This window comes from Hypanus sabinus, chromosome 13, assembly GCF_030144855.1.
Source record: "Hypanus sabinus isolate sHypSab1 chromosome 13, sHypSab1.hap1, whole genome shotgun sequence".
NCBI classification, from domain to species: domain Eukaryota; kingdom Metazoa; phylum Chordata; class Chondrichthyes; order Myliobatiformes; family Dasyatidae; genus Hypanus; species Hypanus sabinus.
In genome coordinates, this window is record NC_082718.1 from 75,097,196 (window position 1) to 75,124,410 (window position 27,215).

General features: G+C 39.9%; 1 protein-coding gene across 1 annotated transcript in view; it reads left to right on the forward strand.

Moving 5' to 3' along the window:
* Positions 1 to 27,215, forward strand: part of fam222aa (family with sequence similarity 222 member Aa) — a 228,939-nt gene that overhangs the window by 24,868 nt on the left and 176,856 nt on the right. The window contains exons 2-5 of the mRNA XM_059987898.1: positions 1,477 to 1,627; positions 2,010 to 2,132; positions 12,885 to 13,028; positions 14,482 to 14,567. Of these exons, the coding sequence (XP_059843881.1) occupies positions 1,477 to 1,627; positions 2,010 to 2,132; positions 12,885 to 13,028; positions 14,482 to 14,567 (504 nt within the window). The remainder of the gene's footprint in view (positions 1 to 1,476; positions 1,628 to 2,009; positions 2,133 to 12,884; positions 13,029 to 14,481; positions 14,568 to 27,215) is intronic.

Below are 27,215 nucleotides of genomic sequence, written 5' to 3' on the forward strand. Positions count from 1 at the left end.
ACTTGGACTACAGTGTACAGATCACATAAAACTGTGAGGAATATAGTAGCAGTCCCCAAGAGGATATAGATAGAGAGTGGAAAAAACAGACACAAATGGCAACTGAAAAATGCGAAATGGTTAACTTCAGAAAGGAGCATGAAGAAAGGGAATATCAACCAGAGGCCATAATTTTAAAAGTGGTACAGGGATAGAGAGATATTGAGCATAAATCCTTCACATAATAACAGCTTGAGTATTAAAAAAGCATTCAGAATCCTGCGCTTTAGAAACAGAGGCATGCCAAAGAAATCCTGATGATTCTGTATACCCTGATTTAGCCACAACTTAGAGTATTGTAAAATTAAAAACTGGAACTCTGAATAAAAAGAAGATACTGGAAGCATGGAAGAGGTTTGGGAACACTTGTGGTAAGAGAAACAAATGTATGTTGTGGAAAGTGTTCAGATGAATCAAGAATTGCGGAGTCTGGAGAAAGAGTCCACAGTCTGTGGTAAAGACTTTTGGCCAGAGAAATGGGCAAGGAGGCAGAGGTGGAGGAAGAAGAATACATCATGATGTTGGGCGAGGAATTAATTTAGATGAGGATGGGAGGTGACAAAGCAAAAGCTGACATTTGCCACTGTTGGTATGCTAAGTGCCAAGTTCTAAGCATTTCATCAGGAAGGATTTCATTGGAGTCCATTTTTTCATGTCAGTCACATCTTTCCAGTATCCTTTCCAACACAGACATCAAACTCAGCAAATAGAACCAGATTAAGGTTGCACTAGGTTGGATCAGGTATGCTGGTACAGAAAACCGAAGTGTCATAAATTATTTGACTATGCCTTTGTCAATGTGACCAGGGAAAACAATTAATTAGATTTTTGGAAGGCTTTTTGATTACATTGGAAAGCATTAATACTCAAAGGAACCCAAATAACTAAAAACTAACATGCCTAACAGCAAAGATGTCTTTTTGAAATATATAGGGCAGGTGAAATGTTGTGTACATTTTTGGTCTCCTTACCTAAAATCTTTCTACTATAGAAATAGTACAAAGAAACTACACCAGATTGGTTCTGAGGATGGCAGGTTTGCCCCATCAGCAGAGATTGAATAGATTAGGCCTCTACTCTCTCAGATTTAAAAGAATGAGAAGTGACTTCATTGAAACATGTTCTTACAGGGTTTAACAAGATGCATGGAAGAGTGAGGTTTCCCTTGCTGATTAGAAATTCAGGGGGCACTCTATCCAGATAAAAGGCAAGTTACTTAACAGTGAGATAAGAAGAAACGGTTCAGAGGATGGTGATTCTTTCAAATTCTGTCCTGGATGGCTGTAGAGATCGTTCACTGAATTCATTCAGAACAAAGACTGATAAATTTCTGGGGATAGGTCAGGAAATAGATTATGTTACAAAGAAATACTGATGTTTTATACATGTTTAGTATTTTTCAAGCAGAGTGAATTCAGTATTTATTTTAATCCACAGATGTTTGTTCCCCCCGATTGTCATCACGCTACATGGCTTAGATCCAGAAAAGTCATACACACTTATGGTGGATATGGAATCAAGCAGTGATCAGCGTTATTCCTACACAGAGGAGCGGGGCTGGTGCCCATCTGCGCCAGCTCGACAGCAGGTGAGATAAAAGAATGAACAACTCTTTACTCAAGTGAGGGGTACTGGATGACAATGGTAGGTTGAGCGGGGATTGGGGGAGGAAAGTAGCAAGGGCAAAGAAGCTGAGGAATTTACAACCACCATGTAACTAAAAAATCAGCTAACCATGTTACATTACTAGTATTACAAAAGCACAGAATTCTAGAACATAAAATACTAAAGCACAGGACACCTCTTTACAAAACACTGGGTTGCAGGTCAACTGGTCTTGGAAATTTCACTTCCATGAGATCAACCATGGGTGTGTATCTGAACAAACTAATGGGGAGGATTTGTGTTATTCTATTCTTCAACCATATGTTTCTCAACTATTTCTGTTTTCCTCCTGAAAATTGTTTCAGCAATCAAGTGGAGTTTATATCCACTCAGATACACCTGCCCTCGGAGCTGAGCTGAACGACAAGCCCATAACTTTCAAGCTGCTCAAAATCTGCACAACAAATGGGGCCGACAACAAAGGAATGGTGAGACTATCTTTACAAAATTACAAGACAATATTGTTTGTGGTATTTATACTTATTTCCTTACTCTCTCCTGTTAAAAGAGCCAATTCCAATTGCATAATAATTCTATGGGTGCAAGCAGTCCTCACCTAAATGAACATTATCTAGTGCCTGAATTTGTACTTGTCACTGGCTATCTGTTCCTGGAGGCAGTGCACCATGTTCCATCTTGTCCCTACTGATCATCAACCAGATGTCCTCTGCAAAGGCTCATTGACTTTTAGATGGGTACATGGAGCTTAGAAAAATAGAGGGCTATGGGTAAGCCTAGTAACTTCTAAGGTAGGGATATGTTCGGCACAAATTTGTGGGCCAAAGGGTCTGTATTGTGCTGTAGGTTTTCTATGTTCTATTGACTGAAGATGAACACCGATTGATTCAGCACTGACTGGCCCTTCACAACTTTTCTGTTTCAGTATTAGATCCAACTGGACCCACAACTTCTCCTCACTAGTCAAGAAGGCGCAGCAGTGTCTACATTTTCCAAAGATTGAGGCATGCAAGGCTCCCCACCCCTTTTGTAAAGACTTTCTACAGGAGCACGATTGAGAGTGCATTATTGTGTGGTATAGAAACAGCAAGGCATTAGACCACAAGACCCTACAGAGGATAGTAAAAATCGTCAAGTGGATCACCTGATCACCTCCCCCCCCCTATTTGTGACATTTACTGGGAGTGTTGTACATGAAGGGCACTGTTGAGGATCCCTACCACCCATCCCACAATCTCTTTGACCCACTAATGTCAGGAAGGAGGTACAGGAGCACCAGGATGAGGGCTGTCAGACTGGGTAACAGCTTCTTCCCTCAGGCTGTGAGACTAATGAATACCCTGCCACCACCGAGGACTCACCACTAGGACAGAGAGCTGTTTACTGTATGCTGCGCACTACATATAGTTTAAATTAGCTGAGTAACAATTAATGTTTTACATTAAATACGAAACAAATTAGAAAGCTGTGTATTAGTTGCTAATAGTTATTGATGGAGGAATTCATACATTGTACGCTATCGTGTTCTTATGTATATTTTTCCCCCTTTTTTAACTAGTTCCATGAAAGTTCAGCTAATTGGGACAGCAGTTTAATTGGGCAGAATATACTGGTCTGATGTGTCCCAAATAATCAGAATCCACTGTATTTTGTTTTATGTACTGTGTGTGATATATGTATTGTGGGTACACTGTGATCTGGAGGAACATTGTTTCAATTGGTTGTATATATGCACAGTCAGTGACAATAACCTTGAACTTGAACTTGGTGGTTTGTGGTATCCATTAGGTGGGAGTAGCAGGCAGTTGTCGATCCCAGAGGATCACGGGTTTGCGCATCCGGTGGACTGTGTCCTCTCCAGGGTGCAAGCCTGGGAGGGAAGATTTGAAGAACTGGCTGTTGTCCATGCTGCGGGTTCCGCCTCACCATATCACTGATGTAGTCTAAGAGAAGGACAAGCTCCGATACAGCTTGGCACCAGTGTTGTCACAGAGACTGCCAGAGTGGAGTTGTAAACAACATCAAACTGCCTTAGTGACCCCGGCTCCGGATTTCTTCCTTGGGATTTACTCCTGAAGCCTTTCCCATGGGTGGGTATGGCCGCAAGGCAGTGGAGGTTTAAAATCAGAGTTTTCCTTCTCCTAGGCGGGCTGCTGTCTAAGGCTGACGAGCCCCACCTGCCTGAAAGGTGGGAATACACCTATGGGTTTTAGATAGAATTTTATGGACTAGTATTATGCATTTTAGGAACTTACATACTTCAATAAACGGACTGAAAAGAGAGTTTAAAAACATTTTGGAAATTCAATATTTTTATCAGCACTGTAATTAAAAGTAAACAATAACTATTTGAAGCAAACCATAAAGTGATATTAAACAGTTTCCTTAAGGCTGTCATAGCTGCTAGTGGGGGTAAGCTCCCACTAGCTAGTAAATGTTCCAATGTCATGCATCTCAAATAGCCTCTGACAACCAAGTCCAGCTCTTGGTCTTTACATGTGGCTAAGCTACTAAGCCCAGTGGAACCATTGCTACTGACAGGAGAAGGGGCAAAGACAGGTTACTGGTGACTTAAAACCAGTCACTTCAGGCAGATGGAGCTCGTCAGCCTTGGTAGGCACCACACCTAGGACAAGGAAAACTCTGATCTCAAACCTCCACTGTTTTGCAACTACACCCACTCATGGGGAGACTTTGGGAGTAAACCCCGATGACAAATCTGGAGCTGAGTCACTGAGGTACTCCTGCATTGTGGCAAACTGTATCGGCCTCTACCATTCTTTTAGATTCATCACTGCATGGAGTGGGGGAGCCTGCTGCAAGAGCAACAGCTTGGTCTCCATATCATACTGCCCTGTCATTTCTCATGGTCTTGCTGTTGATTTTGTTTCCATCTCCCCTTCACCTATGAAGATAGTACCAATCACTAAGTAAACCAGTAATATGTGGGCAGCACAATGGCAGGCTCATGGAGCTGCTGCCCCTCTGCTCCAACAAGCCCACTCACACCCTCCCCCAATACCATTCAAGGCCCCAAACAGTCCTTCCAGATGAGGCAACACCTCACCTGCGAGTCTGATGGAGTCATCTACTGGTATGCTCCTGGTTTGGCCTCCTGTATATCGATGAGACCCAAAGTAGATTGGGAGACTGCTTTGCCAAGCACCTACCAGAAAAGTTTGAGACTGCCAGAAAAAGCAGGATCTCCCAGTGGCCACCCATTTTAATTTCACTTCCCACTCCCAATCCGACATGTCAGTCCATGACCTCCTCTACTGAGGCCACACTCAGGTTGGAAGAACAACACCTTATACTCTGTCTGAGTAGCTTCCAACCTGATGGCATGAACATCGATTTCTCGAACATCTGGTATTGCCCCCCCTTCACCATTCCCCATTCCTGTTTCCCTCTCACATCTTTTCACCCTACCTGACTATCACCTCCATCTGGTGCTCTGACCCTTTCCCTTTCTTCCATGGTGTTCTGTCCTCTCCCATCAGATTCCCACTTCTCCAGCCCATTATCTCTTTCACCAAACAACTTCTGAGCTCTTTACTTCACCCCCTCCCCCTCTCCTGGTTTCACCTATCACTGCCTGCTTGTACTTCTTCCTCCCCTCTCTCCCACCATCTTACTCTGACTCTTTCCCCTTTCTATTCCAGTCCTGATGAAGGGTCTCAGTGAAATATCAACTGTTTACTCTTTTCCATAGATGCTGCCTAGCTTGCTGAGCATTTGCAGAGATGACAAGAATGACTTTAATTGTTCTGTTTATTTTGTGTCAGCAGATTGCAAAACTATGTGTGTGCTCAGGTGAAAATTAGTCATTTTGTGTATCTTACTCTGGATTTCCAGCATCTGCAGATTTCCTCGTGTTTGCCAGGCTCCATCATGACCTTCAGTGCTGAATGTGTGGAATTTGAATATTCTCCTTGTGAGAGCACTCTCCGGGTTCTCTTGTTTCTTCCCACATGTGGGAGTTGGCTAATTGGCTGCTGTAAATTGCTCCTAATATGGAAATGAGTGGGAGAGAGAATCAGGATGTAGGGACAATCAAATGATGTTTATGTAGGGTTGGTGTAAATGGCTGTTTCACACTTGGTGAGGACACAGTGGTCCGTACAACTCTCTGTCTTAAACAATTCCTTTCCCTAATGCCAGCTTTGGTTTGTTTGCCAATGTTTTGGAATGCATGGGTTCTGCTGAAATACTGGATTTCAGCAACACAGTGAAGTCACAATTGACTGACTATGCGTTATTTTCTCTTAAAGTGGACCTGATTTCATTTAAAACTTATGGCAGACTTTATATTTGTTTTGTTAGCAAAGAAAGCAGTACTTTTTAACTCCGGCATTGGCTGTGGATGACATGATTCTTTTTAACCTGTATTATTTTAGGTATAAAGATACAATGTGACATATAACAAAATGAAAACTTGTTTTCTTAGAATAATGTTCTTTAATCTCTGGTATTATCATCCACCATTTCTGCTCTGGCACCTATCGCGCTTGGCTTACCATCACAACTTTCCACATATATTACTTTAGCATCAAATTGATGTTTTCTTAAGAGACAAATTATCCTTTTTTACATTAGAACTAGAAACCATAGAAATATTACATTTACATTACTGGCTGTGCTGTCCGGCCAATGAAAATTTAACAAGAATTTAAGTGAACATCTGAGTTGGCATTTGCAGAGGTGACAAGAATGGCATGAATTGTTTTGTTTGTTTTGTGTGAGCAGACTGCAAAACTTTGCACTCGGGTGAAAATTAGTCATTTATGAAATTTTCTGTCTCCTCTTCATTAAAATTCCCATGATCATATAATGGTGGGGAGGGGGAAGTAGTTCATCCTCAAGTACAGTTTTTTAGCTGAAAATTGGATCAAGGCATATAAAAGTATCTGACCCATTTTAAACTCCTGTGTTTTGGTCTTCCTTATGCTACAATTATGTCCTTACTTATAGGGGAAACTGCCTGAATAAACCAAGTAACACATCGCAACTGAGTCAGACCAATGACAACACTCAGGACCGCAGGTTGAAACAAAATGACAATGCAGAGGAAAGAAAACGCAGATTTTAAAAACAAGAGAAAATTTGCAGATGCTGGAAATCCCGATTTTAAAACCAGTATTTCAAAGGTCCTATAAAACTGAAGTAGCAAATCTATCAAAATAATGGGGAAAATCTAGTTCATCATCGGACTCCGGGGAATATCTGGCCCATGACTGCTCAAAGTGGAGAAGGAGCATTTGGAATGACATTGAGAACCTCAAGTCCATGTGTTGAATCCAGTTAGAAGTCCTGCACAAGCAGCAGAATTAGCACATGTGTTCTCAAGCTATGAGCATCTCCTGCTCCATATCAGAATCACACTCAGCTTTATTGTCACTGACATAAGTCAGGAAATTAGTCTTTTCCTGACAGCCTTACATACAGTTTATGTTAAAATATGAATATATAAATAATACAAAAGAGGTATATTGTGGTAATGTTCATGGTTCATGGACAGTTCAGAAATAGTGTGGTGGAGGGGAAGAAGCTGTACCTAAAACCTGGACTGTGAATCTTCAGACTCTTGTACCAACTCCCTAGTGGTCGTACAACTCCCTAGTCTGTATGTCTGTCTGTCTGTAGTATTGAGAAGAAGGCATGTCCGTGTTGGCTTCATCAGCCACTTCAAAATCACAAAGCTGGAGTACAAACAATCATTCTCAATTCCAAGGTAATGCCTAAGAAGAAGGTGTGAGGTTGTGGAAGCCATATTATTAGTTAAATTTCTATGTCCCGCATCCTACTGCTGCACCAGACAAGCTACAAGATCAATATCCATCTGATAATGTTAAAAATATTCAGGGATTTTAATCCCTAAGTAATAAGAAAAAGAAGCAGAATAAGGCCATTCTGCCCATTAAGTTTGTGCCATCATTCCATCATGGCTGATTTATTATCCCTCTCAATCCCATACTCCTGCCTTGTCTCTGTAACCTTTGACACCCTAACTAATCAAGAACCTATCAACCTCCGCTTTAAAGATACTCAATAACTTGGCCTCCACAGCCATCCATGGCAATGAATTCCACAGAGTCACCAGCTTCTAGCTACAGAAATTTGGCCTTATCTCTGTTCTACATGGACATCCCTCTGTTTTGAGGCTATGTCCTCTGTTCCTAGACTCACCCACTGTAGGAAACATCCTCTCTACATTCATTCTATCTAGGCCTTTCAAAATTTGATAGATTTCAATGAGAGTACTCACCCATGCTTCTGAACTCTAGTGAGTACAGGCCCAGAGTCATCAACCCTCCTCATACATTAACCCTTTCATTCCTTAGTTCCTCCAGCATTTTGTGTGTCTTGCTTTTCATTCTCATGAATCTCCTTTGGACCCTCTCCAATGCCAGCACATCTATTCTTAAATAAGGGGCCGAAAACTGCTCACAATACTCTAAGTTTAGTCTGAGCAATGCCTTATAATGTCTCAGCATCACATTTGGCTTTATTACCACCTGCACAACCTGAAAGTTAACCTGTAGAGAATCCTTCACAAGAACTCCCAAGTCCTTCTGCACCTCTGATTTTTGAATTTTCTCCCCATTTAGAAAATAGTCTATGACTTTATTCCTTCTACCAAAATGCATGACCATACACTTCCCTACTATATTCCATCTGCCACCATTCTCCTAATCTATTTAGGTCCTTCTGCAGACTTCTTGATTCCTAAACATTACTTGCCCCTTCACTTACCTTCATGTCGTCTGCAAACCTGGCCACAGAGCCATCAATATCATCATTCAAATCATAACATATAACGTGAAAATAAGTGGTCCCAATAGCAACCTGAGTAGAACACCTCTAGTCATCAGCAGCAAACCAAAAAACACACCCCCCTTATTCCCACTCTTTGCCTCCTGTTAGTCGACCAATCTTCCATCCATGCTAGTATCTTTCCTGTAATACTTTGGACTGTTATCTTGTTAAGCGGTCTCGTGTGGCATCTTGTCAAAAGCCTTCTGAAAATCCAAGTATACAACATCCACTGACGCTTCGCTGTCTATCCTGCCTATTATTTCCTCAAAGAATTCCAACAGATCCATCAGGCACAATTTTCCCTCGAGGAAACCATGTTGACTATGGCCTATTTTACCATGTGCCTTCAAGTACCCCGTAAACTCATCCTTAATAATGGACTCTTAACATCTCCCCAACCACTGAAGTCGGGTTAAACCAGCCAATAGATTCTTTTCTTTTGCCTTCCTCCCTCCTTAAAGAATGGAGTGACACTTGAAATTTTTCAGTCCTCCAGAACCATTCCAGAATCTGGTGACTCTTAAAAGAATATGTAATTGTACAAGTGTAGCCAGATCATTTAAGAATCCTATTGCACTAATTGCAATCATTAGTAATGTGAAAGAAACATTCTTCAATAATATGATGATACACACTTAATCACCTCACATTCACTCTCTTCAGTTCTATTAAGATGTATCAGCCCTGATTCAGATCGAGAGATAGCAGCTGACAGCAGACAGGTGACTGCATTTGTCCACTACACTAAGAAGTATAGTTTAAACCAATTAATATGTCTGACAAAATGGCACATGGTCAAGATAATCACATTGAAAACATTTAAGGCCTAGAGCAACTTCGCAGTAATTTCTGAAGAAAGTATCCATAGCTAATCACCTTTGTCAGTGATCTTCCTTCTGGTTTGTCAGAATAGGGACTATTCATCGATAAAGGCAACAGTATTCAGCAGTTTGGCAGATTTTTTGCTTTTTGGCAAAGCTTCCTAGATCGGTAACCTCTACTAACAAAAGGGCCAAAGACAGTAGGTGGATGAGAACACCAGAATCCTCCAAGTCACACATTTGCTTTGTATATATATTATGATTACTTCATGCTAGAAAGACCCTACTGTGTTGTTGGAAAGCAACTTTGTGGTAGTCCATTGCTATCCACTTAGGCCAAGCATGGATACATTTTTACCCTCCTAATTTCAAAATGACCATACAGTACATTAATTTCCCATCCATCCGTAGTTTATTACCAGCTTGGTTGCTAAATTCACTGTCTAGAATTGATCCATTTAAAGTAGATAAATTGCTAGTTCTGGCCTTAGTCTTTGCTGAGGTAGCTGTGCTTCATAATACAAACAGGTCCTAGGCTCATGATAAGGAAAATCCATTGCTGGACAATTTGGATATATAATGAGGTTAAGGTTAGGATCAGGTGCAGCTTCAATGTTCCCACAGATTAGTATTGCCAGCACATACCAGATAACTTTTGAGATGAATAATGTATAATTGTTCTGAGTGGCTGATGAATAAAGCTGTGGAAGTTGGGAATTATGAGACTCTGATTTACTTCTGTAGTACTGCATATAGAAATCAGATTGCTTCAGTTAAAGAAAAACTATATTCATTACACGAAGGCATTTCTAAACAGTTGTACCATATAGCTTTATGGGGCTTGGGATAAAAAATTAACTGGTGAATTATTTGTGTGAATTTGACACAATTTTGCACTCTAGCCTTCTAAGAGTATCCAGCAAAGTGTTCCTCTTATACAAACCTCTAGCCCAAATTACTAATGGAAAAAAAGTTTCAAAATTCTGACATTTAACAGGCTGATTATTGAAATTATTGCACTCAGTTTAAAAATCCTTAAAGACCCTTCAATCTTCTTGTCAAAATATGTCACCCTTTTCTGCATATTGGATTGTTCCAGTGATAACACAGGTTGATTCTTACTCAAACTCTTTTCTGCTATGACATCATTCAGAATAGCTTGTGTGAAATTAGATTCTTGGCAGGAAAGTTGAAGGTGCAAAGATGATTTTGAATTGGTTGAATGATGAGACTTAATGAGGTACCCATTAACTGTCAGAATTCACAGCAAATGCTTTTAGCTGAGTAATTTTCTTTGAGTGTGCACACTAGATAACTCTATAAAATTGTGAAAATTAATTTCTATACTTTACAGGAAGGTATTGCATTGTAGAATATTTCTTATGAACATCTTAAAATTTATATTTGGTTTGCATTATTAGGACTGGAAACTGTTTTAAATAAGTGGGTAGTATTTTTTGTAGAACATTGAAGCTTTCAGATCAAAGTCTAAAACATTTGTTTCTAACCTAACTGGCAGGTGGAACTTTTCAAAATGCCACATGCAGACTGATCTGGAATCCTCACAATTGACAAAGCAGCAGGGAGCCCAGTTTAATGCTGTAAAGTGTCACAGTTATTTTTGTATGTATTGAACCAAAATGGCAGGTGTAACTATTTTCCCTGCGGTTAGCTAATGGAGTTCTTTTGTAACGAGAAGATTGCCGACAAACCAGCCAGTAATTACCCTGACAGTCAGAACTGCTCATCACTTGTGATATTTGACCGCTATTTTACCGCTTTTTGAATACTAATAATCCCGTCTTTTACTAATCAAGTTACATATTTTTGTAGTGCCATTGCAGACATAATTAATATAAATTGAAAAGTCTTGAAAAGATCTTTCCAGTGTTATATCCTGGGGACAGGTAGATTTTTGTCCTTCTGTTCTAATTTTGCTGCTCATTAGAGGCGGCACAGATGCTGGCGAATGGACAGCTTTCTCCATGGTGTCTGTGATACTGTAGTTTGACTAGCACTGCATCAAATGGAAAGGTACAGTCTCACAGTTCCTTCAATGGTTAAACATCCTGGCAGGTGTAATTCTGAGCCATTAAGATGAAGGTTTGATTGCAGATTTGTGCTGAGCTGGCTGACCTTACCAAAAGCAGAAATGACAGTGTTAGAATTGGCCTTCAGTGCTTTCCTGAGCTGAAGAAGCAAGAAAGGTGTGGGGGGATGGGATATAACCACTTATAGTTTAGTGAACCAATTCCCAGTAGTTAATACAGTTCAATGCGCGGACATCAAATGAATTCCGATTTCATTTCAGTTTTAAATATATATTGAAATTTCCCTGATAGGTTCAATGGGCTACTTAACCATGTACTGTGGAAAAATAATTCAGAACTCTAATACCACTATCTTCATTCTTCTCATAATTTAAAATACCTCCTCTATTTAAAACATTAACTTTCCAACCTAGGAAGAAGAAAATTGCCCCCATTTACTACATTCTATCATGATTTTAGAAAGCTCTGAAATTTTCTTGTAGCCTTTCCTGCTTCACTGGAAATCACTGGAATACTACAATTTGATCCTTATCCTATTTTCTCATCTCTCTTTAGTTCAAACTCTACTGTACACTATCTGTGCCTTTCATGTCTTTCCATGAATGGCACTGAACACCTAACCCAATCATTATTTTGTAAATCAAATGTATCATCAATTCTTTACAATTGTATTCTTTTACATATTGTGGCCACCGGCACCTTCATTTACTCTTAAATGTTTAAGGTTTCTGCTGATTCACATCTTTCAGCATTTATTTACATATGTTCTCGCATTCCCAAGATATACAACCTCACACTTGCATTTCACCTGACCCACTACCAATGTTGAAAGTACCAATGTTGCTTGCAACTGCCATTTATGAGGGATTCCCATGGATTCAGAAAACATATAGTATTATCTAGAATTTTAATGATTCACCTAAAATGCTGGAGTAACTTTGCAGATCTGGCAGCTTGTATGGATTAGAATGAGCGGTCAATGTTTCAGGCTGAGATGCTTCATCAGGACTGGCAATTCTTCTACATTCCTCTCCATAGATACTGTCTGACATGCTGAATTCCTCCAGTATCTGGCATGTGTTTCCAGCATCTGCAGAATCTCTTGTGTCAATGTAGTTTTATTAGCATAATTTTTTGCTAGGTAACTCCGAGTAACTGCATCAACACTTTTATAATTAACCACTCACCACTAAAAGTGATTGAAGATTGTCAGTAGAATTTAGTGGTAATACAAAACAAATACTTTTAGAACAAGTTATCATAAAGGTGTTTCAATATTTGGAGAAACACATATCGGACATTGGAATGGTGCTGACATAATAAATACTTTAGTTCTAAGCTTTTCATATAATATCATTTACTAGATCTGAAATTTCCAACATAATGCGCCACCCACCACCACAATGTCAAATACATTATGTCAACAAATAAAATTTCTAAGTTGTTCTGTCAAGGGTTTTTTTGATTACTCAACACCATCTTTATTCAATAATGTCAGTCATTTTACTAATTCTGCTTCTTTTGTACATCTCAGATTCCCCTGACTCCAATGCACAAGTACAGACCTCGAATTCATTTGATTCAGAATGCTGAGCAACTGAAGTCTAAACTTTGTTCGTGGACGTACTGCTTCCCAGAAACAGAATTTATAGCTGTGGGTCACTACCATAGCAAAAAGGTGTGTTTTTTAATTCAGCAATTTACACTTCAAATTTGCTGTCTTCATGAAATTGTGTGGAATTTCGCATGTTTGCTTGTTACAATATTACAATACAATTATTGTTACAGTAATTAATTGATTTTATAAGTGTCATTGCAAAAACAACATTAAGATTAATGTTGGATGCAATGTTGATCAAGTGGAAATGTATGGCAGGACAATGTCTGTAATAACTCCTCTAGTCTTTAGAGTGCCATGGAATCCATCTGACATGTCCTTATTGAATGAATGCTACATCCCAAGGTTGATACCATCAACGACGTATCATTCCTTCTACGTACCCAAAGTCAGTTTAGACTTTGTGATTCAGGACCTGTTCTGGGAATTAAACATAGCAATGGATTCAAAAGTGCTGCCTCTGAATTAAAGCTGACTCCGTACATTAAACAATCATTTGTTTCATTGCTAACTATGGAATGGCACATTCGTCTAATAACACTAACCAAACTGATGTAATTTATTTGATTAAAATTTTGAGACTTTGACAAGTTATATAAATATATATTTTTATCAGTCAGGCTTCCAGAAATTAAGTGGGAAATTGGTACATGTAAAATGAATATCCAAATTGATTGCCACAGGCGATTAAAACGCAACTCCGCATTTGCTACTTTGAAATCAATATGTGATGTGCATTGCCAGTGCATTGTTTTGACATGTGGAATGCATATCATGAAATTGTGGAGGCTTTCCATAATTTTCATATATGAGAGTTTTGGACTGGCCTTTATCTATTCATATATCCAAATCTAGGATATGAGCACTTTCTACTTAAGGCGATCAGATGGAATAATGGAAGAATAGAGAAAGAGCTTGTGCTTGTATAGCAGTAAGAATGTTCCAAAGCACTTTACAACCACAAAGTGCATTTTAAGTAGAGTCATTGTTGAAATCTGGGAGTCAATTGCATACAGCAGGATTCTACAAACAGTCATAAGCCAATGACCAATATAATCTGTTTTACTGACTTTGGTTGATGAATAACTATTAGCCAGGATACTGCTAGAACTCCATTACCTTTCCTTGAATAATGCCATCTTAGTTCAGCTAAGCCATATTGTATTAGTTTGAAATAGATTGTGAGAAATAGCACTCCATAAACTAGCCTGTCTAAAGTTAATGTATGCTTTATGAATTTTTTCTTGCAATTTTACAGTTTCAAAATACAACACCTGAAATAACCTATTCCCTAATTCTTTCATATTGATAAAACTAACAATCAAACATCTGATTGTGGGATATCTGGTAATATTTAAATCACCAAATCTTTCCCCATCTCTTCAAATTGTACGGAGTCAGGAGTGGCTACTTGACATTTACTCTACCAAATTTTTGAGACTCATGCTTTCTACAGGTTCATACTGTCAAGAGTCAGATTTTAACTGTATGTAATCTTCACCTTATCCCACAGATGAAGATGATGAAGATAGAGTACAACCCTTATGCCAAGGGTGCTCTGCCACACAGCAGTAGAAGACAGAAGGACATGCCACAAAGGTTGGTCTTTATAAATCACTGCTTTTCTGGTACTGCTTGCAAATGGTATAAAAGCAGAATTTTGGTGTACTTATATGAAGAATCTATTGTAATTATTTCAATCCACTGTGAAAGGAGTAACAATCATAAAAAGATCTATCAGTGGAGATGGATAAAGCAGAAACAGTGGGTTGATATTTTTAAAAATCAGTTTTATTTTAAATTGTTGCTCTTTTTCATCAAGGTAAATGCAGACTATGGAAGAAATTATTCCTACAGGGGAAGAATTTTTCTTCAAAATAGGCAAGATACTGGACAGGGATTAAGGAAAAGCACCAATAAGTTAAAATGTGTCAAATAGAGTGGAGCAATAGAAAATGAAAAAGACCTGCAGATCTTTATGAACTACAATGACACTCACGTTGATATATATCACACTGTGTGTTTAAACAAGTTCATCATCTTTGTCAAACATTTTCATCATAACTCTCAATTCTATCATTTTTCTTCATGCTGAAACTTCAGATTTTTAGAATAAAAGAGAAAAATTTGGAACCACTTTTAAGTTAGAGAATAGTTATGTCGTCGGCCCCCCCCCCCCACCCTAGTTCAAATGAATTTCTCTGGAAGTTTGCAAGTGGAATTTTCCTACCATTTTTAAGATCTGTACAATTAACTCTCGGATCCAGACTTCCTTCTTGATTGTGGCTATAGGCACTTGGAAGTTTCAGGCCAGATTTCCCACATGGAGAAAGGCAGAGTTGCCTCCAGTTGGCCAAACTAAAACTGTATGGGTAATAGTTGTTCTTGTAGTAAATACACCTAAAAACAAAATATTTTAAGAGGGTTACACTATCTAAAATCTTGAGTTATTTCTGAAATGTATTTGATCTATTGAAATTGTTCTAAACAAATGTTTTGCCCCTCTGAATTGCTGTGGCTGTCAATGCTTCTACCCTTCACAGATTAATTTCTGATGACCAGTCTCCAAAGATACAGCAGGTATATAAAGGTTGATGGAATGATCCAAAATATTGATGGCACAAAAATCAATATTATTCTTTTCTTGGAGCCTATGCTGCTGTTGATTTTCTCTATTCCTTGTGTATGTTGTGCCAGCACTTTGTACAATTGGTGCATTTAATATGCTGAAAAAGTCTAGTTGCCGTGAAAACCAATAGAGAAAACTGGCCTGCTTAACTATATTTGTAATATCATTAAAGCCAGCGATTTCCCCCCTTGGCTCTATGAGAAGTTGTTTTCATACTGTGAGCTTGTATTAATGAGCATTAAAATGACAATACATAGCCTAATGAAAATCACATTTAAGGTTATTAAGGGTCAACAATTTCATCACTTACTTAAGTCTGTTCAAGTCAAAGTAAATTGGAAAGAAATGAACATACTAACCAAGGTAAAGATATAAAAAGGCTTAGCACCAGTTTGGTCCCTAAGCCCAGCACAAATAAGCACTGCCTGATGTAGCACACAGTCTTACAAAGAAGATCCCAGCTCTAATTTGAGGCCTGTGCTAAGCCAGCTAATCTTTCATCAGTGACATTGGTGCTACGGTTGACCTTGGTAGACAGGGATGAGGAGAGAGAGAGAAAAATATATCAGCTCCTTGTTATTATCCAGAAGCTCATTTTAGGAAGTAGATTTTGAATGAAAGCAGAATTGTGCATCTGTTTAATGTTCACTATATTTTAGCTGCCTGGGTTCAAGTTAAAAATGAAAGTGTCAATTAGAAGAGACTGGGGATGGCTTGTTTCTATGCAATAGTACTCAACAACAGCATGATTTTCATGGAAACAGAGAGAGACAAATGGATTAGGGGGCAGAAGTTTTGCGATAATATTCTGGTCTGAATGGAAGGTTATTAAAATCATGGTTACATAACACAAAAACAGGCCCTTTGGCCCAACGTACCAACAAGTAATCATCTATACTAATCACATTTACTTGGCCCATAGTTTTCTAAACCTTGGTGATTCATAGATGAGTAGGTACTTCATAAATGTTGTGAGAAGACTTTAATCCACCACTCACTCAGGCAGTACTTTTCAGATCCCAAATTACTTTTGTGTGAAAAGTTTTTTCCTCAATTTGTACCCAAACCTCTTATACCTACTTAAACTTATACCCTTTAGTTAAGATACCTCTTCTAAGGGAAAATGTTTCCTATTATCTGTCCTACCTATAGGTCTCAAAATTGTGTATACCTTTATTAGTTTCCCCTCACTATCCTTTGATCTAACTTGGAAGTTCTTTAAAAGGACATTGAAATGAAGCCTTGTCCACTTACAAGTCACAACGATACAAACAATTTCACAGCACCATTGCAGGGAGTATCCAATCAACAGCCTGATGAGTCCAACAAAATCCTCTCATACCACCCTTGAAACATGAACCTTAGATCCTGGACTTGGAACACTGCAGTAAGCATCAGCCCAACAGTTAAACCCAATAACAGAGCAGAGAATTATACATAGTTATATGTTATAACATGCATGCATGGGAAATGTTAGTTTCTGTTTTGTTAACAGAATTGTTCATAATTATGTGCAAGCCATGGAGTTATATCTGCTGCCCAACTCCTTGGTTATATCCATAACTGTGGGAAAAGCAGAGATTTCTCTTGAGATTCTGGGCAACACTTGTCCCTCAAAGGGTAAAGCAAAATTGATGCTTTTTGCCTGTGCACAGATTGGCTAACGTACGAACTACATATATTGTTCTTAACCTTTTACAAAGTTGTTACCCTAATTCAAAAGTAATTGTTGGTATGTGAAGTATGTGGCATGTTTCTATGACATGTGATCAGGTTTAGGTCTTCATTTGGAGTGCCGCAGGGGTCTGTCCTGGGACCCCTGCTATTTGTGATTTTTATAAATGACCTGGATGTAGAGGCAGAAGGATGGGTGAGTAAGTTTGCGGATGACATGAAGATTGGAGGAGTTGTGGATGGAGCAGCAGGTTGTCGAAGGTTACAAGAGGATATAGACAGGCTGCAGAGTTGGGCAGAAAAATGGCAGATGGAGTTCAATCTGGACAAGTGTGAGGTGATGCATTTTGGAAGGACGAACCAGAAGACTGAGTACAGGATTAATGGTCAGTTACTTAAGAGTGTGGATGAACAAAGGGGCCTTGGGGTTCAAATCCAAACATCCCTGAAGGTCACTGCACAGGTTGATAGGGTAGTTAAGAAGGCCTATGGGATGCTAGGCTTCATTAACAGGGGAATTGAGATCAAGAGTACAGAGGTCATGTTGCAACTCTACAAATCTCTGGTGAGACCGCACTTAGAGTATTGTGTTCAATTCTGGTCACCTCATTATAGGAAGGATGTGGAAGCTATGGAGAGGGTGCAGAGAAGATTTACCAGGATGTTGCCTGGTTTGGAGAACAAGTCATATGAAGCAAGGTTAGCGGAGCTGGGACTTTTCTCTTTGGAGCGTAGAAGAATGGGAGGGGACTTGATAGAGGTCTACAAGATTATGAGAGGCATAGTTAGGGTGGATAGTCAGTACCTGTTTCCCAGGGCACCAACAGCAAACACCAGAGGACATATGTACAAAATTAAGGCAGGGAAGTTTAGAGGAGACATCAGGGGTAAGTTTTTTTACACAGAAGGTTGCGAATGCCTGGAATGACTTGCTAGGGATGGTGGTGGAGGCTAAAACATTAGGGGTATTTAAGAGCCTCTTGGACGGGCACATGGATGAAAGAAAAATGGAGGGTTATGGGGTATTGTGGGTTTAGTAATTTTTTTTTAAGGATTATATGGGTCGGCACAACATGGAGGGCTGAAGGGCCTGTACTGTGCTGTAGTGTTCTATGGTTCTATTGTTCTATTTCAGGTAGATTCACCCTGTCTTTTTCCAATGAAACTGGAAGCCAATTAGAAAGTTCGAGCTGAAACTTGACACATTGCTTTGCTCCACCAGTGTGCATTCTTTATGTAAGTGTAGGCTACAGTAGCCCTTCAATGGTACCTTGACTTGAGTAGCACAAGGAGCCTCAGAGATTCATTTTTAGTTGCAGGCAGGGCTCACAGTTTCAGTGGAGAACTTCAAATAAAGCTCCCTACAGTATATCAGTCCTAATTTCAATGCTCAATGCTAGATTGTGTGTTTTCATTTAGAAAGAGAGGAGCCCACTAACCCTATTTCACTAGATTTTGATCAAAATCTGTTGCCTCAGAGCCCTTACCTGATTCTATTTTTTTAATAACAATGGACTGTACAGTATTCTCAGTTATTAGTTCACTTTAAGAAGTTGAAATAAATTAAATGGAAAATTGTGACAGAATTTCAAAAGAACACACGGAAGAATATCTTGATTTATTCAGTTGGCCAGGACAGTAAGAACTGAAACCATTTTCTGCTTCATAAAGTGTGAAAGTTAAAATTTTATTACAATGGAGTCTCAAGAGTATATTCAAATTATGTGCCCTATCTACTTCTTCCTATTCAGCAGGCACACTCAGTTTTCACAATGAAAAAGCAAGGGATGAAGATCTGAATTGGGTACTCATGGCAACCATATCCAAATATTCTAATCCAGAAAATAATCTCTTTTGGAGCAAGTGGGGAAGCTACTCACTTTTCTTTGACTGTGAAAGTAGAGAGTCCGGGCATAGAAAGATAGAGAGATGATGATAATGAAGAAAATTATGATTGATTTTTGCAGAACAGAGTGAGACCAAAGGGCCTTTGATAATGTCAAACTGGATCTGGAGATCGACATTCAAACTAATTTTTAAAACTATATAATGTTTAAATGTAACCACCACCTCCTGCTGCACTTTCGAAGAGCATGGACAGTTGAAAACTGACACCCAACCAGAGAGCCTAGCACAAATGAGTTTTTAAAGAGTGTGGAAAGATTCCAGTATTTATGGAAGGCCTACCTGTTGACATGGCTGGCAAAACAACGTAGGGATTTCAGGGGTTGTAGGAGATTACAGAAAGGAAGGGATAGCCATCATCAAGCCAATGAGGAGACACTTTTTCTTTCTGCTTGATTCTGGAATCTAGGGAAAGTTTGACCTTAAACATAACTGGAAGATGAAATTTATCTCCTCTGTCATATCATTTATGATGCTGCTGGTAGAAATAACATACATCTTTGTCTGATAGTAGACATATATAAATATCTCACCCTTGAGACTGCAATTTAAAAGGATTTGTAAAGATTCATTGTATTAGAACTACTGATATATCTATATTCACATTTCTAATGTAGATAACTATTCCTTTGTTGCTATTCTCAATTATATTAACCAGAAATTTAATACGTCAAAGAACATTCTGCAAAACATAAAGAATTTGCTTGTAATGCCAATTGTGAATGCTAATTTCACATCAACATTCCAGTGGTTGTTTACTGATTTAAAGACAATTATTTAAACTGGGATAAAAATCAGAGGACTGCTTTATTTGAGCTACTGCAGAATGCAACAGTGTAGACTGCTGAAATAACATCAGTAGTCATTAGTCCAGGCTGCTTCAATTTCAACCACGCATGTTAATCCAGCTCTCTTGCAGTGTCAGATTCAATTACTGTTTCAAGACAAATTCCCCTGATGTCATCAGTATTCACTATTTAAACAGATGCATGGAGGAAAGAGAGAGTACACAGTACCTTGGTAGAAAGGGGACCAGAGAGAAGGAGGAAAATGTTGTCAGCCACCTAGCGGGCACTATTTTTTGTTAAATATCTGTTCACAAGGACTATGAAAAGTAGCTGATAATAAAGCAAACCCAGTTTGAAGTTTAGGATGTGGATCACTAGAACATCAAGGTCATTGGTGTATCATTACACACATGCCAGATGGGTCCTTTCATCTGATCCTAAAGACTGCTTTCTGTCCAATATCCAACAAAGGAACTTGGAATTATTAGTTAGCATTCCCTGACTGTAACTTCTTCTGGCACAGTCCCTCAAGGTGGAGAATAATTAGTATCTCTGGGTTCCGGGGATGCTAAACAGTCCTTTGTGGGATCTACAACGTCTGCCACAGATGGGACAGATAGACAAGTATTTTGGAGGCTATGCACTCCTTCTGTTATCTGCAAATAGTTTCCACCTGCTCCAGATGTAGAGTCATGAGGTGCTTCGTTTGGAGAAGGGAGTCGGAGGATCAGAACCGGAGTGCGGCGGGAGCCATCTTGAATTTTTCTTATTCTCATCGGAATTAAGAGAGGCGGGACTGCACAGGCGTGTGACAGCGGGCTGTGAAGTGGGGAAGATTTAAAAAGGACACAGCCTTATACAGCGGGTAGCATCATTTGCAGGCAGTGGAGTGAGCCGGGAGCAGAGTGAAGGCTTAAGGGCTTGGGCTCAACGGGCTTAGGTGGAAACGGGCGAGGCAAGATAGGTTTAGGTTTCAGTTTTTCCTGTTATTTGAGGAAAGGGGAAGTATGAGTGTGAGGGCAGTTTGTTGTTCTCAGTGTCAGATGTGGGAGGTCCTAGAGTCTCCTAGCCTCCCAGAAGTCCACATCTGCACCAGGTGCACCGAGCTGCAGCTCCTAAGGGACCGTGTTGGGGAACTGGAGCTGCAGCTCGATGACCTTCATCTGGTCAGGGAGAGTGAGGAGTTGATAGAGAGGAGTTACAGGCTGGTGGTCACACTGGGGCCACGGGTGGCAGACAGGTGGGTCATGGTTAGGAGGGGGAAGGGGAAGAGTCAGGTACTAGAGAGTACCCCAGTGGCTGTACCCCTTGACAATAAGTACTCCTGTTTGAGTACTGTTGGAGGGGACAGCCTACCTGGAGGAAGCAACAATGGCCGTGCCTCCGGCACAGAGTCCAGCCCTGTAGCTCAGAAAGGTAGAGAAAGGAAGAGGAAGGCAGCAGTAATAGGGGACTTGATAGTTAGGGGTCAGATAGGCGATTCTGTGGACACAGTCAGGAGACCTGAATGGTAGTTTGCCTCCCTGGTGCCAGGGTTCGGGATGATTCTGATCGCGTCCAAGATATCCTGAAGTGGGAGGGTGAGGAGCCAGAGGTTGTGGTACATATAGGTACCAGTGACATAAGTCGGAAGAAGGAAGAGGTCCTGATAGGAGAATATAGGGAGTTAGGAAGGCAGTTGAGAAGAAGGACCACAAAGGTAGTAATCTCAGGATTACTGCCTGTGCCATGTGCCAGTGAGAGTAGGAATGGAATGAGGCGAGGATAAATGCGTGGCTGAGGGATTGGAGCAGGGGACAGGGATTCAAGTTTCTGGATCATTGGGACCTCTTTTGGGGCAGGTGTGACCTGTACAAAAAGTATGGGTTACACTTGAACCCTAGGGGACCAATATCCTGGTGAGGAGATTTGCTGAGGCTACTGGGGAGACTTTAAACTAGAATGGTTGGGGGTGGGAATCAATTTGAAGAGACTAGGGGAGAGGAGGTTAGTTCACAAATAGAGAAAGCTAGTAGACAGTGTGTGAGGGAGGATAGGCAGGTGATAGAGGAGTGCTCAGATCGAAGATGTAGGGGAGAAGGAAGAAAAAGACAGTAACGTTGATTGTATCGTTAGGGATAAACAGAGGAAGAGGTGGAGAGTTTCTTAAGTGCATCTATTTTAATGCTAGGAGCATTGTAAGAAAGGTGGATGAGCTTAGAGCATGGATTGATACCTGGAAATATGATGTTGCAGCTATTAGTGAAACATGGTTGCTGGAGGGGTGTGATTGGCAACTAAATATTCCTGGATTTCGTTGCTTCAGGTGTGATAGAAACGGAGGGGCAAGAGGAAGAGGTGTTGCATTGCATGTCCGAGAAAATATTACAGCGGTGCTTTGGTAGGATAGATTAGAGGGCTCATCTAGGGAGACTATTTGGGTGGAATTGAGGAATGGGAAAGGTGTAGTAACACTTATAGGGGTGTTTATAGACCACCTAATGGGGAGCAAGAATTGGAGAAGCAAATTTGTAAGGAGATTACAGATATTTATAGTAAGCACAAGGTTGTGATTGTGGGAGATTTTAATTTTCCACACATAGATTGGGAAGCCCATTCTGTAAAAGGGCTGGATGGTTTGGAGTTTGTAAAATGTGTGCAGCTTAGTTTTTTGCAGCAATACATAGAGGTACCAACTAGAGAAGGGGCAGTGTTGGATCTCCTGTTAGGGAATGAGATAGGTCAGGTGACGGACGTATGTGTTGGGGAGCACTTTGGGTCCAGTGATCACAATACCATTAGTTTCAATATAATTATGGAGAAGGGTAGGACTGGACCCAGGATTGAGATTTTTGATTGGAGAAAGGCTAAATTTGAGGAGATGTGAAAGGATTTAGAAGGAGTGGATTGGGACTATTTGTTTTATGGGAAGGATGTAATAGAGAAATGGAGGTCATTTAAAGATGAAATTTTGAGGGTACAGAATCTTTATGTTCCTGTTAGGTTGAAAGGAAAGGTTAAAAGTTTGAGAGCGCCATGGTTTTCAAGGGATATTGGAAACTTGGTTCAGAAAAAGAGGGAGATCTACAATAAATATAGGCAGCATGGAGTAAATGAGGTGCTTGAGGAATATAAAGAATGTAAAAAGGATCTTAAGAAAAAAATTAGACAAGATAAAAGAAGATACAAGGTTGTTTTGGCAAGTAAGGTGAAAATAAATCCAAAGGGTTTCTATAGTTATATTAATACCAAAAGGATAGTGAGAGATAAAACTGGCCCCTTAGAGAATCAGAGTGGACAGTATGTGTGGAGCCAAAAGAGATGGGGGAAATTTTGAACAATTTATTTTCTTTGGTATTCACTAAGGAGAAGGATATTGAATTTTGTAAGGTAAGGGAGACAAGTAGGGAAGTTATGGAAACTATGATGATTAAAGAGGAGGAAGTACTGGCACTTTTAAGGAATATAAAAGTGGATAAATCTCCGGGTCCTGACAGGATATACCTCGGACCTTGAGGGGAGTTGGTGTAGAAGTAGCAGGGGCTCTGACAGAAATATTTCAAATGTCATTAGAAATGGGGATAGTGCTGGAGGATTGGCGTATTGCTCATGTGGTTCCATTGCTTAAAAATGGTTTTAATAGTAAACCTAGCAATTATAGGCCTGTCAGTTTGACGTCAGTGGTGGGTAAATTAATGGAAAGTATTCTTAGAGATGATATATATAATTATCTGGATAGACAGGGTCTGATTAGGAATAGTCAGCATGGATTTGTGCATGGAAGGTCATGTTTGACAAATCATTGAATTTTTTGAAGAGGTTACAAGGATAGTTGATGAGGGTAAAGCAGTGGATATTGTCTATATGGACTTCAGTAAGGCCTTTGACAAGGTTCTGCACGGATGGTTAGTTAGGAAGGTTCAATTGTTAAGTATTAATACTGAAGTAGTAAAATGGATTCAACAGTGGCTAGATGGGAGATGCCAGAGAGTAGTGGTGGGTAACTGTTTGTTAGGTGGAGGCCGGTGACTAGTGGTGTGCCTCAGGGATCTGTATTGGGTCAAATGTTGTTTGTCATATACATTAATGATCTGGATGATGGGGTGGTAAATTGGATTAGTAAGTATGCAGATGATACTAAGGTAGGAGGCATTGTGTATAATGAAGTAGATTTTCAAAGCTGGCAGAGAGTTTTAGGCCAGTTAGAAGAGTGGGCTGAACGATGGCAGATGGAGTTTAATGCTGATAAGTGTGAGGTGCTACATTTTGGGAGGAATAATCCAAATAGGGCATACATGGTAAATGGTAGGGCATTGAAGACTGCAGTAGAACAGAGTGATCTAGGAATAGTGGTGCATAGTTCCCTGAAGGTGGAATCTCATGTGGATAGGGTGGTGAAGGAAGCTTTTGGTATGCTGGCCTTTATAAATCAGAGCATTGAGTATAGGAGTTGGGATGTAATTGTACAAGGCATTGGCAAGGCTGAATTTTGAGGATTGTGTACAGTTCTGGTCACTGAATTATAGGAAAGGTATCAACAAAATAGAGAGAGTACAGATTAGATTTACAGAAATGTTACCTGGGATTCAGCACCTAAGTTACAGGGAAAAAGGTTGAACAAGTTAAGTCTTTATTCTTTAGAAGATTGAGGGGGGTCTTGATAGAGGTATTTAAAATAATGATGGGGATAGAGTTGACATGGATAGGCTTTATCCATTGAGAGTAGGGGAGATTCAAACGAGAGGACATGATTTGAGAGTTAGGGGGCAAAAGTTTAAGGGTAACACGAGGGAGAATTTCTTTACTCAGAGAGTGGTAGCTGTGTGGAATGAGCTTCCAGTAGAAGTGATAGAGGCAGGTTCGGTATTGTCATTTAAAGTAAAATTGGATAGGTATATGGACAGGAAAGAAATGGAGGGTTATGGGCTGAGTGTGGGCCAGTGGGACTAGGTGAGTATAAGCATTGGTACGGACTAGAAGGGACGAGATGGCCTGTTTCCGTGCTGTAATTGTTATATGGTTATATGCTTAATGCCTTCTCAGATCCTGACTCTCTATTTTGAACAGTATGGATTTCTAACTTCACAGTAATGACAAATGTTTTTCAAGAAGACATAATTTATTAACATACAGTATTTTTGCCTCTCATAAAATTGGAGAAAGTTGCATGCTTCAAGAGTATGTCAATCACATGAATAATATGCCATCCCCAGCCCCATCCTGAAGTTGGTTGAGGATGATCTGAGCTTGAAGACTCAGGTTTCCTTGGAAGAGGAGATTGGTATGGTTTGTTATTCTGCCAGAGAATTTGGAATGTTCTGAGGTGACAGCGTTGTCTAGGTTCTGTATCTGTTACATTCTCCATCACTCCAAAGCTTAAAGGAGCTTGGAATCCATCATAGGTAAAGCCCTCCCAACCACTGAACACATCTACATGAAACACTGTTGCAGGAAAGCAGCATCCATCATCAGGAATCCCCACCTTTCAGGACATGCTCTCTTCTTGTTGCTGCCATCAAGAAGAAGGTACAAGAGCTTAGGACTCACACAACCAGATTCAGCAAGTTATTCTTCTACACTTTGGCTTAATACCCTAGTCGGGTTGTCTTTCATTGATTCTGTTAAGAATTATAATTCTATAAATTTGTTGAGTATGCCCACAAGAAAATGAATCTCAGGGTTGTATATGGTGACATATATGTACTTTGATAATAAAATTTACCTTGAACTTTTTGAACTTCAAATCTCTGCTACTCAGTATAACTTCAACTTGAGACACTGGTATTCAGACCTGTTTACCTGAATAACCATTCTGTGTGATGGTGCACTGGAGATAGTGGTTGCCATCAGTATCTGACTTCGTTAAAAGATGGTTCCAAGGATACAGAAAGTGATCCGCATTTTCGAGAGTCTTGTCATGGATCTAAATTTATGGAGGATAATTTTACACAGATGGGCTAGGTTGAAAGAGAATCTTTACTGTTTATTTTGTGTAAGGCCCATTTTATTTAGTATTAGTATAGGAAATACCTTGGAATGTATTCTCCATTCACACACACACATCATCTCCATGTAACTTAAATACTGAGGGTGATAAGATCTTGGTTCAGAGATGTGATGACAGAGATTGAACTGTTTCCTCACTCATCTTGAGCAACGACAGACCCCTGACCCCTCTATGGACTGGGACTGGTATGTGATGGTTGTTCATTCATTTTGTGCCGTGTCATTATGATCATTGGTGGTCATGGTCTTTCCATGATCATGATTGTTCTTGGCAAATTTTTCTACAGAATTGGTTTGCTATTACCTTCTTCTGGGCAGTGTGTCTACATGACGGGTGACTCCCCAACCATTATCAATAGTCTTCAGAGAATGTCTGCCTGGTGTCAGAGATCACATAACCAGAATTTGTGATATGCACCAATTTCTCATACAACCATCCACCACCTGCTCCCATGGCTTCTCAGGACACTAATCAGGGGATTAAGCTGATGCTACACCTTGCCCAAGTGTGGCCTGCAGACTAGTGGAAGGAAGGAGCACCTTTCACCTCCTTTAATAGAGACGAATCTCCACCCTGCCACCCTGGTCTGTGATGCCACGGTTGGTTAAAATCAAGACTTCTATGATGGCATATAGCAGACAGAGAGCAGTAATAAATTAATGAAGACAGCCAAATTTGAAGATTCTCCATAATTTCTCACAGTTGATCTGTGTTGAAATAGATTATTATTGCTGCTGTTCTTTACAATTTGGCGGGGGGGGGGGTTCGTTCTGTGATGAAGATGTGCTGCATTCACATTGAGGGACTGGGAAGAGCTTTTGGGTAACTAACTTTGTTCCACAGAATAGGGAGGCACCTCTAACAAAACATAATTTGAGTATCAGCTTTCTGGAAGCTGGTAAGAAATAGAGTGTCTCTGAGGTCCCATGGATTGCTCTCCTCTTTATTGGATTAGGTCATGAGTTCAAGTGAGAATTATATTTCTATTACACTATAGTACTCTGGTAGGGATTTTGCCTGCTCCTGAGGCCTTATTGATTTTGAGCTGTTGGTATTCAACTTCATGGGAGGTTGAGGTAGCAACCAGCTTGTGGCAGACCAGTGCTGTGGAGTCTCATTTAATTGAGTCTCTTTGAATTGATCCTTGTAGGGAACTTTATTGCCTCTTTCCTTGGTTAGTCTGTTCTAATCTTGCTTCTCATCAGGTTGGGTCCTTTGGTGCAGATGGTTTTGACTTTGCTTAAGAATCCACAAAGGCTATATGA